General features: G+C 49.6%; 1 protein-coding gene across 2 annotated transcripts in view; it reads right to left on the reverse strand.

Moving 5' to 3' along the window:
• Positions 1-12,666, reverse strand: part of GTF3C3 (general transcription factor IIIC subunit 3) — an 81,237-nt gene that overhangs the window by 66,135 nt on the left and 2,436 nt on the right. For both annotated transcript variants that reach the window (XM_040322759.1, XM_040322760.1), the window contains exons 2-5: positions 11,618-11,758; positions 9,775-9,901; positions 5,023-5,207; positions 2,501-2,624 (exon numbers count right to left, since the gene is read on the reverse strand). In XM_040322759.1, coding sequence (XP_040178693.1) covers positions 2,501-2,624; positions 5,023-5,207; positions 9,775-9,901; positions 11,618-11,719 — 538 coding nt within the window. In that variant the 5' untranslated portion in view covers positions 11,720-11,758. The remainder of the gene's footprint in view (positions 1-2,500; positions 2,625-5,022; positions 5,208-9,774; positions 9,902-11,617; positions 11,759-12,666) is intronic.

The following is a 12,666-nucleotide window of genomic DNA, read 5'->3' on the forward strand; positions in this document are numbered from 1 at the left end:
AGAAGGCACCATCCTGGGGAGTTACACATTTTTATTTTTAGTATACACTATATTACCAAAAGTATTGGGACGCCTGCCTTTACACGCACATGAACTTTAATGGCGTCCCAGTCTTAGTCCGTAGGGTTCAATATTGAGTTGGCTCCGCCCTTTGCAGCTATAACATCTTCAACTCTTCTGGGAAGGCCGTCCACAAGGTTTAGGAGTGTGTCTATGGGAATGTTTGATGTTGAACAAGAAGGCCTGGCTCACAGTCTCCACTCTAATTCATCCCAAAAGTGTTCTATCGGGTTGAGGTCAGGACTCTGTGCAGGCCAGTCAAGTTCCTCCACCCCAAACTCGCTCATCCATATCTTTATAAACCTTGCCTTGTGCTCTGGTGCGCAGTCAAGTTGGAACAGAAAGAGGCCATCCCCAAACTGTTCCCACAAAGTTGGGAGCATGAAATTGTCCAAAATGTCTTGGTATGTCGACGTCTTAAGAATTCTCTTCACTGGGACTAAGGGGCCGATCCCAACCCCTGAAAAACAACCCCCCACCATTATCCCCCCTCCACAAAATGACTTGGACCAGTGCACAAAGCAAGGTCCATAAAGACATGGATGAGCGAGTTTGGGGTGGAGGAATTTGAACTGGCCTGCACAGAGTCCTGACCTCAACCTGATAGGGTGCACACTGCGAGCCAGGGCTTTTCATCCAACATCAGCGCCTGACCTCACAAATGCGCTTTTGAAAGAATAGTCAAACATTCCCACAGACACACTCCTAAACCTTGTGGACGGCCTTCCCAGAAGAGTTGAAGCTGTTATAGCTGCAAAGGGCGGGGCCAACCCAATATTGAACCCTACGGACTAAGGCCAGGATGCCATTAAAGTTCATGGGCCAGATTCAGAAAGAATGGCTAAAGTTTAGGCGGGCGTAGCGCATCTCATATACGCTACGCCCGCCGTAACTTAGAGAGGCGAGTACCGTATTCACAAAGAACTTGCGCCCTAAGTTACGGCGGCGTAGCGTAAATGGGCCGGCGTAAGCCCGCGTAATTCAAAGTAGGCTGGTAGGGGGCGTGTTGTATGGAAATGAATCGTGACCCCATGTAAATGACGCACCTAACCAACGGCGCATGCTCAGAATCACGTCAAATTTTCTTCCTAAGTTACGCCGGCTCAATGCTTAGTCAACTTGAACGTAACCTACGCCCATCCCCATTCACGTACGACTTACGCAAACGACGTAAAATACAACGCTGTTCCGACGTCCATACCTTAACATGACTTACCCCTGCTTTATGAGGGGTAAACTTACGCCGGTCCGATGCCTTACGTAAGCGGCGTAGCTAAATCCGACGGGCGCAAGTACGTTTCTGAATCGGCGTATCTACCTCATTTGCATATTCAACGCGGAAATATACGGAAGCGCCCCTAGCGGCCAGCGTAAATATGCACCCCAAGATACGACGGCGTAGGAGACTTACGTCAGTCGTATCTTGGCCGAATTCAAGCGCAACTGATTCTAAGGCCCCATACACACGATAGAATCCATCCGCTGAAAAATCCCAGCGAATGGGTTTCAGCGGATAGATCCTATGGTGTGTACACTCCAGCGGATCTTTTTCCGTGGATATTTCTCCCCTGGGATGGATTCCAGCAGATAAATATTTGCTGACATGCCAAACAAATCTATCCGCTGGAGTCCATCCCAACGGATGGATCCGCTGGTCTGTATAGACTCACCGGATCCATCCGTCCGAAGGGATCCCCCGCATGCGTCGTAATGATTCGACGCATGCGTGGAATTCCTTATATGACAGCGTCGCGCATGTCGCCGCGTCATAATCGTGGCGACGGCACGACACGTCATCGCCAGAGGATTTCAATGCGATGGTGTGTACACTCCATCGCATGGAAATCCGCTCAAATCCTCGAGAGGATTTATCCGCGGAAACGGTCCGCTGGACCGTATTCGCGGATAAATCCTCTCGAGTGTATGGGGCCTTAGAATCAGTCGCATAGATACGACGGCGCTCATTCAGACATATGACGGCGTATCTGGAGATACGCCGTCGTATGTCCTTTCTGAATCCGGGCCCATGTGCGTGTAAATGCCGGCGTCCCAATACTTTTGGTAATATAGTGTATAGGAGTGTCGTGGTGGTGAGGTTGGTCAGTCTGCTGCTTGCGCAATGACGAGGGATAGTAAAGAAAGAGTCTGTTGTCTTTGCATCCGTTGGATTGCGTTTTCAGTAGATCTTTGTATCTGGCGGACCAATGAAGGCTCTCCTAGGCATGCCGGTTGTTGTTTTTTTTTTTTGGTTTCCTCTGACAACATAATGCACTTTCTATAAAAACATTTCAACATTTGATCCTCGATGCAATCAGTAGAACCTCAAAAACACGCCACAAAAAGTTCCTTAAGCTCCTTTACACAATTATGTGGTTTATGCGTCTTTCCTTCGTACAGCGACCGAAACAAAGATTTACATTGAAGCCGAGAGAGTGCGTACCTTGTCTAATGATTTCCATACACATCATAATGGCTTCCTCCCGCCCTCCCCGAGCAAAGCGGATGTTGGCCTCTCCCATGAGGCCCCTGAGAGCTCTCGGCAGTTTGCTGCGCGGCCTTCTAGCCTAATGCAAAAGAAGCAAAAAAAGGTAAATGTCGGTAAAATGAACAAACGCATCAATGGTTCATGCAGACATCATCAGGGGCCGGTTCAGGGCTGAACTTATAAGATTTTTGTAAAAAATATGCTACAAGAAATACACTTTATGTATCCAACCAATGAGATCTGCAAAAAGGAAGAACAACACAGAGGATGTAGTCCAGGCACAATTTATTTTTGCAGTAGCCATAAAACAGCCAATACATTTCATGGGTTCTAAGAGGCACCTTCATCAGGGCTTCGGGACTGGTGTTGACGGGCTTTAAGACCTGTGTTGACGGGCTTTAGGACCTGTGTTGACGGGCTTTAGGACCTGTGTTGACGGGCTTTAGGACCTGTGTTGACGGGCTTTAGGACCTGTGCTGACGGGCTTTAGGACCTGTGCTGACGGGCTTTAGGACCTGTGTTGACGGGCTTTAAGACCTGTGTTGACGGGCTTTAGGACCTGTGCTGACGGGCTTTAGGACCTGTGCTGACGGGCTTTAGGACCTGTGTTGACGGGCTTTAGGACCTGTGTTGACGGGCTTTAGGACCTGTGTTGACGGGCTTTAGGACCTGTGTTGACGGGCTTTAGGACCTGTGTTGACGGGCTTTAGGACCTGTGTTGACGGGCTTTAGGACCTGTGTTGACGGGCTTTAGACATGCAATACACATCTGACGTGATTAAAAGCCTATTGACAAAAATGTAACTCAAGTTAATAATAGCAGTAGCCATAAAATTGACAATTTATTTCATGGGTTCCAGGAGACCCCTTTATCAGGGAATTAAGACTCGTGTTGAAGGTTTTTTTAGGACTCGTGTTGAAGGTCTTTTAGGACTCGTGTTGAAGGTCTTTTAGGACTTGTGTTGAAGGTCTTTTAAGACTCGTGTTGAAGGTCTTTTAGGACTTGTGTTGAAGGTCTTTTAAGACTCGTGTTGAAGGTCTTTTAGGACTCGTGTTGAAGGTCTTTTAGGACTCGTGTTGAAGGTCTTTTGGGACTCGCGTTGAAGGTCTTTTGGGACTCGCGTTGATGGTCTGGTCTTTAGGACTCGCGTTGATGGTCTTTGGGACTCGCGTTGATGGTCTGGTCTTTAGGACTCGCGTTGATGGTCTTTGGGACTCGCGTTGATGGTCTTTGGGACTCGCGTTGATGGTCTGGTCTTTGGGACTCGCGTTGATGGTCTTTGGGACTCGCGTTGATGGTCTGGTCTTTGGGACTCGCGTTGATGGTCTTTGGGACTCGCGTTGATGGTCTTTGGGACTCGCGTTGATGGTCTTTGGGACTCGCGTTGATGGTCTTTGGGACTCGCGTTGATGGTCTTTGGGACTCGCGTTGATGGTCTTTGGGACTCGCGTTGATGGTCTTTGGGACTCGCGTTGATGGTCTTTGGGACTCGCGTTGATGGTCTTTGGGACTCGCGTTGATGGTCTTTGGGACTCGCGTTGATGGTCTTTGGGACTCGCGTTGATGGTCTTTGGGACTCGCGTTGATGGTCTTTGGGACTCGCGTTGATGGTCTTTGGGACTCGCGTTGATGGTCTTTGGGACTCGCGTTGATGGTCTTTGGGACTCGCGTTGATGGTCTTTGGGACTCGCGTTGATGGTCTTTAGGACTCGCGTTGATGGTCTTTAGGACTCGCGTTGATGGTCTTTAGGACTCGCGTTGATGGTCTTTAGGACTCGCGTTGATGGTCTTTAGGACTCGCGTTGATGGTCTTTAAAACTTTCAATGAAAAGGGATGGTAAAGAAAGGGTCTGTTGTATTTGCTTCCGTTGGATTTTTTAAGCTCTTTTACACAATTATGTGGGTTATCAGTCTCCTTAGAAGTCGGTTCACACAGGGGCGACCCGTCAGGCGACTGAGCCGCCTGACAAGTCGCGGACCGCTCTATTCAATGGAACCGTTCTGATAATTCACGAAAGAGGATTTGCGATAGGCTGGGAATTTGTACTTGGAGTGAGGATTTTTACTAGGGAGGGGAGAGGATTTGTACTAAAAAAGGGAAGGATTGAGGGATAAAGTATATGTACTGGGTTGGGGGGGATTTATGCTAGGAGTGGGGATTTGGAAGGAGGATTTACACTAGGAGGGGACATTTGTACTGGGGGGGGGGATTTATGCTAGGATGGGGGATTTGGAGGGGGGGGGGTTGTACTAGGAGGCAAGGATTTGGGGGAGATGATATGTACTAGGAGGGGGGATTTGGGGGAGGATTTACACTGGAAGAGGGGACTTGGGAAAAAAGTATATGTACTGGGGGGATTTATACTAGGAGTGGGGATTTGGGAGGAGGATTTATGCTAGAAGGGGGGATTTTGGGGGGATAGCATTTGTGCTAGGAAGGGGGGATTTGGAGGAAAACCGTCTCCTAACGGATTACCTTCATCATCTTCTTGTTTTCTCGGTCCAGTTGCATTTCCAGAGCAAAGACGTCCCCGGCAGAGAGCTGCTCAGAACAATCGTCCCCTTCATCGTCCTCATCCTCCTCCTCCCCCCCGTCATCTTCTCCCAGCATGGACGCAAACGCGCGCTGAACGGACTTGCTGACGCCATCTGAGGTTTCTTCTGCAAAACAAGCAAAAAAAAAAAAAAAGCCCCACAAAAATAATTATTATATTTTTGTTTTATTTTTTCATTGTAAATCAATTGATTTTATTTTCTGCATATTTATTAATTCTATGATGTAGAAAATTATTATTTTTTTCTCTTTTTTGAATGGTTAACATATGAAAGAAAAATTAATAATGAATTGTAAATACATTTATTTATTTTAATAAATTATATATATATATATATATATATATATATATATATATATATATATATATATAAAAAAATGTAATTTTTAGATTTTAATAAACTGTTTATATCAAGACATGTAACCTTACATAACATAGAAGGGTAAAGTGGGTAATGTTATTTTTTTCTTGTAATAAAAAAAAAAGCCCCACAAAAATATTTTTGTTTTATTTTTTCATTGTAAATACATTTATTTTATTTTCTGCATATTTATTAATTCTATGATGTACAAAATTATTATAATTTGTTCTCTTTTTGTTTATTGAATTGTTAACATATGAAATAAAAATGAATTGTAAATAAATTAATTTGTTTTAATAAATTATAAAAAAAAAAAAAATGTAATTTTAGATTTTAATAAACTGTTTAAATCAAGACATGTAACCTTACATAACATAGAAGGGTAAAGTGGGTAATGTTATTTTTTTCTTGTAATTAAAAAAAAAAAAAAATAATTATTTATTAAGAAAATTAAAGTGAATCCCCGAGCTAAACCGATATAATATTAAACGTGCTCCCGCCCCCATTCTAAGCCCTATACTAAGTAGCCTGTAAAGGAAAGTTGCCTATACTTAATTATTCTAAGTGCGCTCCATTCTGGTCACATGATCCCAGAGCCAGGGGAGAGATCGCAGACGGCGGCTGCAGAACCTAAGCAGTGAAATCACTCGTACGCTTACTATGGGGCATCCGTTGTCAGCGGTCCTTGCCTCTACGCCTGGGATCTCCATACCTTCTAAACAAAGGGCCAGTTTACTGTCCTTCAGAATTTAAGGGGGCCGGGCTTTGGTCGGGGGGAGTAAATAGTGTCCCATCATTGGTATCAGTGGGAGGAATAGTGTCCCATCACTGGTATCAGTGGGAGGAATAGTGTCCCATCATTGGTATCAGTGGGGGGAATAGTGTCCCATCATTGGTATCAGTGGCAGGAATAGTGCCCCATCATTGGTATTAGTGGAAGGAATAGTGGTCCATCATTGATATCAGTGGGAGGAATAGTGTCCCATCATTGGTATCAGTGGGAGGAATAGTGTCCCATCATTGGTATCAGTGGGAGGAATAGTGTCCCATCATTGGTATCAGTGGGAGGAATAGTGTCCCATCATTGGTATCAGTGGGAGGAATAGTGTCCCATCATTGGTGTCAGTGGGAGGAATAGTGTCCCATCATTGGTGTCAGTGGGGGGAATAGTGTCCCATCATTGGTGTCAGTGGGAGGAATAGTGTCCCATCATTGGTATCAGTGGGAGGAATAGTGTCTCATCACTGGTATCAGTGGGAGGAATAGTGTCCCATCATTGGTATCAGTGGGAGGAATAGTGTCCCACCATTGGTATCAGTGGGAGGAATAGTGTCCCATCATTGGTATCAGTGGGAGGAATAGTGTCCCATCATTGGTATCAGTGGGGGGGAATAGTGTCCCATCATTGGTGTCAGTGGGAGGAATAGTGTCCCATCATTGGCATCAGTGGGAGGAATAGTGTCCCATCATTGGTATCAGTGGGAGGAATAGTGTCCCATCATTGGTATTAGTGGGAGGAATAGTGTCCCATCACTGGTATCAGTGGGAGGAATAGTGTCCCATCATTGGTATCAGTGGGAGGAATAGTGTCCCACCATTGGTATCAGTGGGAGGAATAGTGTCTCATCACTGGTATCAGTGGGAGGAATAGTGCCCCATCATTGGTATCAGTGGGAGGAATAGTGCCCCATCATTGGTATCAGTGGGAGGAATGGTGTCCCATCATTGGTATCAGTGGGAGGAATAGTGTCCCATCATTCGTGTCAGTGGGAGGAATAGTGTCCCATCATTGGTGTCAGTGGGAGGAATAGTATCCCATCATTGGTATCAGTGGGAGGAATAGTGTCCCATCATTGGTGTCAGTGGGAGGAATAGTGTCCCATCATTGGTATCAGTGGGAGGAATAGTGTCCCATCATTGGTATCAGTGGGAGGAATAGTGTCCCATCATTGGTGTCAGTGGGAGGAATAGTGTCCCATCATTGGTGTCAGTGGGGGGAATAGTGTCCCATCATTGGTGTCAGTGGGAGGAATAGTGTCCCATCATTGGTATCAGTGGGAGGAATAGTGTCTCATCACTGGTATCAGTGGGAGGAATAGTGTCCCATCATTGGTATCAGTGGGAGGAATAGTGTCCCACCATTGGTATCAGTGGGAGGAATAGTGTCCCATCATTGGTATCAGTGGGGGGAATAGTGCCCCATCATTGGTATCAGTGGGGGGAATAGTGCCCCATCACTGGTATCAGTGGGAGGAATAGTGTCCCATCATTGGTATCAGTGGGGGGGAATAGTGTCCCATCATTGGTGTCAGTGGGAGGAATAGTGTCCCATCATTGGCATCAGTGGGAGGAATAGTGTCCCATCATTGGTATCAGTGGGAGGAATAGTGTCCCATCATTGGTATTAGTGGGAGGAATAGTGTCCCATCACTGGTATCAGTGGGAGGAATAGTGTCCCATCATTGGTATCAGTGGGAGGAATAGTGTCCCACCATTGGTATCAGTGGGAGGAATAGTGTCTCATCACTGGTATCAGTGGGAGGAATAGTGCCCCATCATTGGTATCAGTGGGAGGAATAGTGCCCCATCATTGGTATCAGTGGGAGGAATAGTGCCCCATCATTGGTATCAGTGGGAGGAATGGTGTCCCATCATTGGTATCAGTGGGAGGAATAGTGTCCCATCATTCGTGTCAGTGGGAGGAATAGTATCCCATCATTGGTATCAGTGGGAGGAATAGTGTCCCATCATTGGTGTCAGTGGGAGGAATAGTGTCCCATCATTGGTATCAGTGGGAGGAATGGTGTCCCAATGGTTTCAATATCCTGACCAGACGTCATGTGACGTCTTCAGGATACTGAGCCGCTGAGCGCCCCCGGGGGCACGCATTGCGGCGATCTTTGTTGTTGGGTGTCAGTCTGACACCCCGCAACACCGATCTACAGGGCCATCTTTTCCATTGGGCACGCTGGGCAGTTGCCCGGGGGCCCCGCTTGCCTGGGGGGGCCCCATCGGCTGCCCAGTAAAAAAATGTGGAGAGTGACGGGTTAAAACTGCCCATGCCCAGTTTGCGGAAATTACAGAGAAGATCCGGTCCTCCACGAGTGCGGGGGGTTGCTGATGTAAGGGGGGAGTGAGTGCAAAAATGTAAGGGGGCACTGATATAAAGGTCCCCCCTCCTATATTAGTGACCCCCCTTACCTTAGTGTATTTACTCTACGGAAGGTGGTCTCTGGTCACCAGAGTGCCCCCCACATCAGAGTTCCCCTTTACATCAGAGTCTGCAGGATTCCCCCTTACAATGCAAGGGGGAACTCAGTCTGCGGACCCTGATCTAAGTGGGAAAGAGAAAGCAGTGATACACCTCTGATACAAGGTGGTCTCTGGTCACCAGAGCCCCCCTCCACATCAGAGTTCCCCCCTTAGATCATGATCTGCAGCGTTCCCCTTTACATAAGAGTTCCCTTTCACTGTAAGGGGGAATCCTGCAGACTCTGATGTAAGAGGAAACTCTGTGCTGGCTGGGTTATAGTAACCTAACCTTCATGTCAATGAAGACATTTTTTTTTTTTTTTTTACTTTTGTTTAACTTTAACACATTGCTAATAGCACTAGCTATATGTTTATAGTTTAAATACTGACATTTGCATTGTTCGGCACTGAAAACTATAATTTTATGTACTTTTTTTTGCAGTGGCAGTAAAAAATGTGGTTCTGCCAGTAAATTGTATGATTTTTGTCAGTAAATTCTCATGTGTGATTGTGTAGACAGGGCCCCTGTGCACTGTATTGCCCGGGGGCCTATAATGCTCTTAAGATGACACTGCCGATCTAGGTAAAGAGTCTCTGACGGAGACTCTTTACCACATGATCAGCCGTGTCCAATCACGGCTGATCACAATGTAAACAGGAAGAGCCGGTAATCGGCTTTTCCTCACTCGTGTCTGTCAGACATGAGTAGAGGAGAGCCGATCGGCTGCTCCTCTGACAGGGGGGGGTGTGTGCTGATCGATTATCAGCACAGCCCCCCAAGGATGCCCACACTAGACCACCAGGGGATGACACCCTAGACCACCAGGGATGCCAATCAGTGCCCACAATGGGCATCACTGATTGGCAGGCATCAGTACAATATATTACAGTACATCCGTGCCACCTATCAGTTTATTATTTATTGTTATTTATTTGGGTAAATGATGAATTATTTTGTATTGTTTTATATTGATATGTAAGGAAGTGATGAATTATTTTATATTGATATGTAAGGAAATGATGTATCGGCGGCTCTCAGTGAACATTAGACGAGACGTACCGGTATCCTCCGGGCGCGGCGTGTTCTCTGGGCGCAGTTGCTGGGATGTGGACGGCACCCCGGGATCCTCAGTGTCAGGACCTTCGGCTCGGTCTGCTTCGCCCCCCTCGTTCGACTCGCCCGGACCCTGGAACAAGGACATTCGTTTTATTATATTGTATGATATAGGGAGCTGTGATGAGATCTGCTGATGTCGACCATCAATGCCGAAGTTCTCACGTTACACCCGGAAACGGATTTTATGTGACGGACCGACACAGAGCGTCACATCATTGTGAAGTGGAAGGAAAATGATAAATGATACAAATAAATATGTGAAAAGTTTTGGGGGCCGGCTGTTACCTGGGGGGGGGGGGGGCGGGTTTTTACCTGGGAGGGGGGGGGCAAGCTATTACCTGGGGGGAGAAGGCTATTACCTGGGGGGGGCAGCTTGTTACCGAGGGGGCAGGCTGTTACCTAGGAGGGGGGGCAGGCTATTACCTGGGGGGGCAGCTTGTTACCGAGGGGGCAGGCTGTTACCTAGGAGGGGGGAAGGCTGTTACCTGGGAGGGGGGGCAGGCTATTACCTGGGGGGGCAGCTTGTTACCGAGGGGGCAGGCTGTTACCTAGGAGGGGGGGCAGGCTATTACCTGGGGGGGCAGCTTGTTACCGAGGGGGCAGGCTGTTACCTAGGAGGGGGGCAGGCTGTTACCTAGGAGGGGGGCAGGCTATTACATGGGGGGGGCAGCTTGTTACCGAGGGGGCAGGCTGTTACCTAGGAGGGGAGAAGGCTATTACCTGGGGGGGGGGGGGCAGGCTGTTACCTAGGAGGGGGGCAGGCTGTTACCTAGCAGGGGGGGCAAGCCATTACCTGGGGGGAGAAGGCTATTACCCGGGGGGGCAACTTGTTACCGAGGGGGCAGGCTGTTACCTGTGGGGAGAAGGCTATTACCGGGGGGGGCAGCTTGTTACTGAGGGGACAGGCTGTTACCTGGGAGGGGGGGGGCAAGCTATTACCTGGGGGGAGAAGGCAATTACCTGGGGGGGGGGGCAGCTTGTCACAGAGGGGGCAGGCTGTTACCTGGGGGGGGGGGGCAGGCTGTTACCTGGGGGGGGGCAGGATGTCAGGATGTTACCTGAGGGGGGCAGGATGGTACCTTGGAGCGGGGGCAGGCCGTTACCTTGGCGGGGGCAGGCTGTTACCTTGGAGGGGGGGCAGGCTGTTACCTTGAGGGGGGGGAGGCTGTTACCTGGGGGGGGGGCAGGCTGTTACCTTGGCGGGGGCAGGCTGTTACCTTGGAGGGGGGGCAGGCTGTTACCTTGGAGGGGGCAGGCTGTTACCTTGGAGGGGGGGCAGGCTGTTACCTTGAGGGGGGGGGGAGGCTGTTACCTGGGGGGGGGGCAGGATGTTACCTGGGGGGTGTGTGTTGGTGGTACCTGTCACCTACAGAAGGTGTGGACGAGTGCAGCCTGTCTCCTCCCTCTTCCTCTTCTAGTGGTGATGCTAGGAAAAGGGGAGCGGGCGCCCTCTGGTGGTGGGAGGGTGGCAGTGCAGGTTGTGTTGGCTCGTCCCCCCCTGACGCCCAGACCCCCCAACAGGGAACGGAGTGGGACCGCTTGGCAGGCCCGTGGGATGGGATGGACTGGGGGGGGAGATTTACTAAAACTGGAGCACTCAGAATCTGGTGCCGCTCTGCATGGGAGCCAATCAGCTTCTAGCTTCAGCTTGTTCAACAATAAATTCTGGAAGCTGATTGGCCGCTTCTTGCTGCAGCCCGAGAGCCAAAGCACGGGCTGCATGTGGCCCCCGGGCCGCCGGTTGGACACCAGTAGCACAGCAGGGGGCCGGCCGCTCTTTCCGTACCTTCCTCTCATTGGCTTGTCGCACTTCTCTGCGTTTCTCGAATTCCTCGAAAGAGATCTTCCCCTCCAGGTAATCGATGAGCTCCGGGCTGAACCCAGACATTGTGAGAGGGGGAGGGGAGCTTCCTCCGGACCTCAGAATCTGTGCGAGAAAAAAAGAGCGAATTAGATCCGCCCCCCCGCTCAGTATAACCCCCAGCTCTGCTGATCCCCCCACTCAGTATAACCCCCAGCTCTGCCGATCCCCCCACTCAGTATAACCCCCAGCTCTGATGATCCCCCGCTCAGTATAACCCCCAGCTCTGCTGATCCCCCCACTCAGTATAACCCCCAGCTCTGCCGATCTCCCGCTCAGTAATAACCCCCAGCTCTGCAGATCCCCCCACTCAGTAATAACCCCCCAGCTCTGCCGATCTCCCGCTCAGTAATAACCCCCAGCTCTGCAGATCCCCCCACTCAGTAATAACCCCCAGCTCTGCAGATCCCCCCACTCAGTAATAACCCCCAGCTCTGCTGATCCCCCCACTCAGTAATAACCCCCAGCTCTGCTGATCCCCCCACTCAGTAATAACCCCCAGCTCTGCCGATTCCCCCGCTCAGTAATAACCACCAGCTCTGCCGAACCCCAACTCAGTAATAACCCCCAGCTCTGCCGATCCCCCAACTCAGTATAACCCCCCAGCTCTGCCGATCTCCCGCTCAGTAATAACCCCCAGCTCCGCCGATCCCCCCGCTCAGTAATAACCCCCAGCTCTGCCGATCCCCCCGCTCAGTAATAACCCCCAGCTCTGCCGATCCCCCCCACTCAGTAATAACCCCCCAGCTCTGCCGATCTCCCGCTCAGTAATAACCCCCCAGCTCTGCAGATCCCCCCACTCAGTAATAACCCCCAGCTCTGCAGATCCCCCCACTCAGTAATAACCCCCAGCTCTGCCGATTCCCCCGCTCAGTAATAACCCCCAGCTCTGCCGATCCCCCCGCTCAGTAATAACCACCAGCTCTGCCGAACCCCAACTCAGTAATAACCCCCAGCTCTGCCGATCCCCCAAC

This window comes from Rana temporaria, chromosome 9, assembly GCF_905171775.1.
Source record: "Rana temporaria chromosome 9, aRanTem1.1, whole genome shotgun sequence".
Classification (NCBI taxonomy): domain Eukaryota; kingdom Metazoa; phylum Chordata; class Amphibia; order Anura; family Ranidae; genus Rana; species Rana temporaria.